The sequence below is a fragment of the Heteronotia binoei genome, chromosome 6 (genome assembly GCF_032191835.1).
Source record: "Heteronotia binoei isolate CCM8104 ecotype False Entrance Well chromosome 6, APGP_CSIRO_Hbin_v1, whole genome shotgun sequence".
NCBI lineage: Eukaryota > Metazoa > Chordata > Lepidosauria > Squamata > Gekkonidae > Heteronotia > Heteronotia binoei.
The window spans coordinates 95,078,573-95,086,179 of NC_083228.1; the positions used below are offsets into that span (position 1 = coordinate 95,078,573).

The 7,607-nt window shown below is 42.2% G+C and overlaps 1 protein-coding gene across 2 annotated transcripts in view; it reads right to left on the reverse strand.

Annotated features, from left to right (window-relative positions):
- The window catches only part of SLC25A36 (solute carrier family 25 member 36), a 41,882-nt gene extending 36,269 nt beyond the window's left edge, over nt 1-5,613 (reverse strand). Inside the window, exon 1 of one of the 2 annotated variants that reach the window (XM_060242178.1) lies at nt 5,441-5,613. In XM_060242178.1, the coding sequence (XP_060098161.1) occupies nt 5,441-5,481 (41 nt within the window). In that variant the 5' untranslated portion in view covers nt 5,482-5,613. Of the gene's footprint in view, nt 1-2,358; nt 2,650-5,440 lie in introns of those variants that run through there. The other variant, XM_060242179.1, reaches the window with a different exon arrangement.
- Nucleotides 5,614-7,607: the final 1,994 nt, after the last annotated feature.

The window sequence follows — 7,607 nt, forward strand, 5'->3', positions numbered from 1 at the left end:
AGGAGCAGAACACATTCCTTTCCAGTCATGTTACTAAAATAGTTGGGATAGCAGTTACTTTCACTATGACCTCCATGTGACTGCATGCATTTTTCCAGCTACGCTGACCCAGAATTAAGGTGAGCAAGCCTATAACCACTATTCCGCAAAAAAAAAAGCTCTCTAAAACACCTTCTGTGCAAGATTAACTTTGACCAATTTCAAGGGACCCTGAAACAGACAACAGAAATTCTAGCCTAAATCATTATCTCAAAGAGACAAAAAGGAAAATTCCTAGCTTCAGAGTCATGTCACATTCTTCTGCCCCAATCAGCTCTAGATAAATGAGCCCTGCTATCTCCAAGTAAAATGCTCTTCTATGACAAGAGGTGGTAGAAGCAGACAGAAGAAAGGCAGCTGTTGCATAGTCTTCTAACACATTACAGAGTTTTGAATGGGAAATGTAGTAACCATACAAGATACAAGGGAAGCTGAATACATTATGAGCTTGTGTTTGCAAAGAGATCACTGTGGAGTGAAGACTGCATTCCTGAATTAGGAGCAGGCTAAAAGAAACTTGGACTTGCCACTTTTATGCAAGTTTAAAAACCACCCTAAGTAGTCAGTCTTCTATCTGACAGAACTCTTATATCACTAATCGAGTAGCTAGGTATCTGGGAACTGACCATCAATAACTTTGGATAATTTCATTTCTTGATATTATGTGATCTAGTTATGAAATTTGTAATACATGCCTAATATAGGTTTTTGATTTAATTCCTGTACAAAATAACATTTTGACACTGTCCATGGAACATTCAGCATCCTTTTTAACATATTTTTTTAATGGTATCTACTAGAAAACTTATTTCAAAAGATTTATATTTTAACACGCTGCACTTAAATAACATTCTCTGTGCAAAAAAGTCAGCTAAAAAAGAAGTTAGATGAGATTGTCATATTTCTACACAGATACTCCCAGGATCAGCAATCATATAACCGTCTTCATATCATAAATTACATGAACTGAGTATGCACAATGGACAGTGAGTCAACCCCACCTTGACTATGTGTATCCTTGGGAAACATGCATATAGGATCTATGCGAAGAAGTGTTCTGTCCTTGTAGCTGGCAGAATTCCCAATCATATGGAAACAACAACACTCACATACACTTTTATAAGCACAGAACCTTTACATGAATGCATGTGGGTCAGAGGTGAGGCCTACTCCCACACTTCCACCCACAAAGCATGTTCAATCTATACAGATGGAAGATATGAAAATGGTTCTAGTGCATCTTAAAAAACAAATAGAAGCAAGTACTTAAGGACTACTCATGCTACACCAAAAAAGGAAAAAAGAAAAGAAAATCCAACCATGTAAAGCACTTCAATCCCATTTGGGCACAGAATAAACATTCTTCCCCAAGACCTTTCTTCTACCACAAGTGTTAAGAACTCTTATTTCCAGTAATGCTGAATGAGATACATACTGCCTGAATTGAATCGTTCATAGTTTCTCTGAAGAAAATCTCACTGAGCCTAAAATGGTTTATTCCCAAACATGTAACATTATTGCCTCAATCTCTCTAGCACAAGACTTGCACAATTTCCATAATGCTTCACAGCACTTGTAACAAGTTGCTTCAGATATACCACAAGTCACTCAGTGTCTGCATGGGACAATGTTGTTGTTTGTGAATTTGTGTGCATACATATGCATGTCAGGACAGTATGCAATTCTTTTGAGTCTTACAGCACTGACAATCTTAACAGTTCATTAGAGATCTTTGCCTTAAAGAGAAATTGTGCAGCACCTTGAAAACTGAAAGAGCTGATTAGGTGGATTTTAGCCTACAAAACCTCATGTTAGAATAAAAACTTGTTAGTTTTTAAGGTACCCCAAGACTTATTTTTGGCTTTAAGAGAGAAAGGTGCCAATCCCTGTAGGTTTGTACAACAATCTAAGAGGACTGAGAAGCAACAAGTCACATTATGCTGAACAGGGCATACTTCCATGCAAACATGCATAAGAGTGAAACATTAAGGTACCACAAGTCCCTGTTTATTTTTCATCAAGTAAACTTACACTCCTACCTTCTAAAACCTACTACCTATTGACAGAACTCACAAGTAAAGCATATGAACAGTGATCTAAAATTGAGTTCAGAAACAAGCAACACTTGTCATTTGTTTTTAGCGCTAATCCCGTGCCTCTCGCTCTGCACTTTCATATCCATGATCTACACATTTACCACCCAACGGGTCCTGCAAGTCTCTGCTTCCCACATGCAAAGGCAGGTATTTTGTACATGAATGCATAAAGGGAAACAATATTTACAAAGCCAAACACAAAGTACACTGATTTTTCACCTACCCTCCTGCAAACAGATGCACACAAGTATCTTTTTGGTTCATCGTCTCTCATTCTTGTCCCCAGCGAACACAAAAGGAGAGTAGGGAGAAGGTATCGAGCAAGGCTCTTCCCCCCACTCTGTTATTTCGAGCAGAGATAAAGCGGCAAGGCTGCCATTCGGTTCAGAGAATGCAAACCAGAAGGGCTTGATAGTACTACTCGTGCTATACTCAGAGCTACCGGAAAACGCAGGCCCAGCAACTACTCCTGCAACGCAAAAAACCCGGCCTTCCGACAACCACGAAAGCCCCCGAATGGCCGGCCTTCTCGCTTCTACATATGAAAGAAGACCCAATATAAACAGACGCTGTCATTGGTGCTGGAGGGAACGTGAACGTCACCATTCAAGGCGTATCATGCCTTGTGCACGTGATCAGAACACTAGACTCATCAATGGGGGCGGACGCAGCCGGGAAGGAAAAGAAATATAGGATTACAACGGGGCTTTAGAGTAATACGCCTCTCCACCGCTCTGGGAGAGGAAACGCAAACAAAAGCAGGAAGACAATAGTTGAAGCTTCTGCTTAAATCTGCTTGCCTGGGGCTTACTTCCAAAGAAAAGTGAAGGAGGAGCGCGTTGGGCCACTTGCATTAGTATGAAGTGGACTCCCTGGAGAACAGCGTTATCTACCGGATTAAGGAAAGTTATATTTTCACCTTTAGCTCTGCCGGGGGAAGGAATGACCTGGTTTCACAGGTCATTCCTGTTCACCAATAGGAAAGAAAGTGGCCTTGTAGACAAACAACATACTCCCGCGCTACGCGGAGGCAGCCGCCGCCGCCTCTTCCGCATCCCACATCTCCAGGCCAATTCTATCCAAGTTAGTTCACAGAAACGGGGGGGGGGGGGAGATACGCAAATCGGAATGGAGATCGGATGGAGGTACGGTAATTTCAAGAATTCCCGAGCCTCGCAAAAGGGATAATGTACCTTCATCTAAAAACTCCACCCAAAGTAATTTCAGGTGGCTGAAGACAAAGTAATCACTGTTGAACCAGACCAAAAATGTATAATCCACTACCTAATAAAAAGAAAATACTCTGCACATTGCTACAGCAATTATGGCATGGAAGCACAACTAAACAAAATCAAAAACCTTTCAGTAGGGATAATCCCTGATAAATGGAGAGTGGTAGGGGAATCATGTACCCTGCCTCTTGTGTGTCTAATTTAACCAACACACTGCAGTGTACAACTCCTGAGTACATTGATTTTTAAAAATGGATTTCCCAGACATCAAATGGAAATTCTTCAAATACACATTTCCAATAACAAAAAGAATAAACAAAAACAGCAACAAAACCTAAAAACACAACTTAAAATTTAAGGGTACTCAGATTGCTACTTTCTGGTTCCATGGTGTTCAAGTTCCAAAAACAATCATGCTTCTTCTCCCAACAATTTTTATCAATGGGTTAGTTTTTTAAACTGGATTTTTGTTCCAAGAAATAGTTCTGGGATCTAGCCACTCTTCTATAAATGTGCATTTTAGCTGCTGGGAACTGGTTTTCTCCAAACACTGATAAAAACCTGGGGTCTGCAAAGAGGAGTTCCCTTCCCATCCAGTACAGATGTCAACAGGGATAAATTAGCATTGTATGAAATATGGCTGCACAAGAATGGAAACATAGGCCCCTTTGTTATGGAAACACCAGCCTGTTTCCAAAAATGACTACCTAAAATGCTTCCAGCAAGCCTACAGGGGATAAAGACATCAGCTTCCTTTTCCCTATCTCTTTAGAAACTGTATTCAAAGGTAAAGTGTTACTGAACATAGAAGTTCTATTTAATTATCAGGGCTAACAGCTGTTACTAGATAAAAGAACCACAAGCAGACTCATGACACAACATGTATGGAGTTGGCATAAAATAGAGAGAGTGCTAAGCCACATGTATTAGCGTAAAATGGGCTCCCTGGCAGCGTTATCTGCAGGCTAAAGCACAAACTCATGGACTTCATGTTTTGTTTCTTTTCATTCAGACTCCAAATCCTTGTCCATTTAAACCAAATGGTGCCAACTTTGTGACTGGAGCTATTAATTGGTTTTTAAACAGAATTGTAGGTACACTTTACTGTCACAAAAACATACCGTCAGAGTGCACAGACTACCACATATTTCTGAATGACTCACTGCTCTCGAGAGTCAGGTAATTTTGCCTTTTCTCTGCATTGAGAAATGTTACAAACACATCTGACGTAGAGGTGCATTAAAGTATCAAGCTTAAGCAAAGTCAAAGGACAAGGCAGTGTTGTGCTTCATACCAATACAGCAGAAAGGCTGTATTGCAGGAGGATATTTTGGCCAGTAGGAAACAATCTAAATTTTCTTACAGATTTGACAACTTCGTTCAATCATTCCATCACAATCAGGTGTGAACCATAAATAGAAAATGCAGTCCTCTTGGGAAAGATACTGGAGTATGGAAGACTGATCTAGCAGTTGCAACAACAGGGGGAACCTGGCCGGGCCTCAAATTTACCACCATGAAGAACACTGGGTGACCCTGGGCCAGATACTTTTCCTTTGGGTTGCACTCTTCCCTTGGGCCAGCCAAACCTACGTCAGAGGATTGTTGGGAGGAGATCTTTGGAATAAGGGTCTAATAATGGTAAAGCCCTAATAAAATCAGTTAGCCAATTCCTTTTATTCCCACCCGTTTATGCTGCTATAGTCTACTCCTGTGCTCATTTTAGTCAGGAGTTGGTTCTACTGGATTCAAGCGCGGAGGAGGGGTGTTATTCCCAAATAAGCATGCAGCATCATGCTCAAGACTACAGTCACTAGTGGCTCGTAGCGCCCCCCCCCCCCCCCGAAGAGCAGCGCTTTTGCTCTTATTAAAAACCCCACTCTCGCCGCAAGTAAAGCCAAGGCATCGTCTCCCTCTTCCGGGAGTCACGCATCCCCACCCACCCTGACCGGCCCCATGAAAATCTGGCTGCCACCCTCCCTACAGGCGAGGGAAGCTCACGAACAGTTGAACACGTTCGCAGGCTTCTCCTGCACCACCCAGAAGTCGAATTTAACTGTCATTTGAACCTACCCTCCAGCAAACAAGTGCACCAGGGTGTCTCTCTGGCTCATTCTCTCTCATTCTTGTCCTCAGCCGACGGGGGAGAGAAAGGGAGGGGAAAGAAGATGGTGTTGAGCACTTCCTTCTGCAGTTGTTTAATGGCGCAGCAACGCTTGACTAGGCTCTATGACCGCCACCTATCGGGCATAGAGCAAATCGCAGCTCCGGGAGGCTGCATGTTATTTATTTCAGGGTACGGCTGTTGAAGTATGCTAGTCAGTACTCGGCCTCATTCCTCTGTGTTTTATGTAATATTTTTCAAAGGAAGAACAAAAATCTGTGACGCTGAGTTCATAAAGCTTTGGTGAAGAAACCTCGCTCTCAATCCTATATTTACGACACTGGCATAAAATATTATATGCGGATTTATCTCCGCTGTAAAGTTGTATACGTGGATTATGACACAAGGCAAAACACAACCGGAATAGTCCATTTGCTCTAGCTGCCGGATGAAGAGGTCTGATTCACAAAAGCTTAGACTAGGAGACTTTTCTTGTAGATTATGGAAGTACCTATCCCAATGGTAATCAACTCGAAAATATTTCATTTTATAGGGTTGCCAGTTCTGGGTGGGAAATACCTGGATATTTTGGGAGTGGAGCCTGAGGAGGGTGGGGTTTGCAGCATGATGCCATAGAGTCCGACTTCTAAAATGGCCATTTTCTCCAGCTGAACTGATCTTTGTCACTAGGGTTGCCAGGTCTGTTGGAAAATACCTAGAGACTCTGGGGGTGGATCCAGGAGAGGGTGGGGGTGGGGAGGGACCTCAGCATGGTACAATGCCATAGAGTCCACCCTTCAAATCAGCCTTTTTCTCCAGGGGAGTGATCTCTGCCATCTGGAGATCAGTTGTAAAAGCGGGAGATCTCCAGGCCTCACCTAGAGGCTGGCAACCTTATTTAATGTTGTAAAAATTCTTGAAATCTTTTTTTTTCTGGTGTAGAGGGTTTTGGATTGTGAGAGGTGATTTCTGAGGCTGGTGGAGGTAACAAAGGGCTGGTTCACTAGGATTGACAGCTCCAGGTTTGGAAATACCTGGAGATTGGGAGGGTTGGGCCTGAAGAGGGTGTTGTTTGGAGAGGGGAAGTACTTCAGGAGAGTATAATGCCATAGAGTTCACTATCCAAAGTAGACGTTTTCTCCAGGCAAACTGATCTTTGTTGCTTGGACATCAATTGTCATAGTGGGAAATCTCCAGCTATCAACCCCAGGGGGAGAGGGAGAGCACAAGGAAAGAAGCTATGGTATTTTTCTGGGGAGAAGACAACCTGTAGAGCAGCTGAGAAGGGTGGTTTCTAGGTGAATGGCCACCTTCTAGTCTGTTTCCTCTAAACTGTGTGTGGATGTGTGGCAGTTCATTAACACAGGAAGCCCCACTCCAAGCAATCTGGAACCACACATATACAATAGGCCTGAACTGTTGCATGTTGATTATTGTTGTACATAATTATTGGTCCAGATACTATGCCTTTTAGAAAAAAGAAAGAAAAAAATTGAAATTTTGTTTATTGTTATTTTCATAAAAGTGTCACAAAGTCAGATCACACAGTCGAAGATGGAAGATGGAAACTCTCAGTTATTTAATTAAAAATATGTAATCATTTGATATTGCTCTTTGAATTAAATAGAAGTTACAAAATTATAAAAATAGAAGTTACAAAAATAAAGATGTATATATTTTCTGAAGCAGCCCCATGGCACAGAGTGGTAAAGCTGCAGTACTGCAGTCCGAACCCTCTGCTCACAATCTGAGGTCGATCCCAGCGGAAGCTGGGTTCAAGTAGCTGGCTCAAGGTTGATTCAGTCTTCCATCCTTCCGAGGTCAGTAAAATGAGTACCCAGCTTGCTGGGGGGGGGGGGAGAATGTAGGTGACTGGGGAAGGCAATGGCAAACTACCCCATAAAAAGTCTGCTGTGAAAATGTTGTGATGCAACGTCAGCTCAGAGATGGAAAGGACTGGTGCTTACACAGGGGACTACCTTTACCTTTTTTATTTTCTAAAGTCCAAAAACTGCACCAAAAAATCATGGGAAGAAGGGCTGCATTTCTACTTTTCACTTTCTGCACCAATAATGCTACAGTGGTCAGGTGTCCATATTGGAGTAGCAGTTGTGGCACATAACTGAAAATGTATGT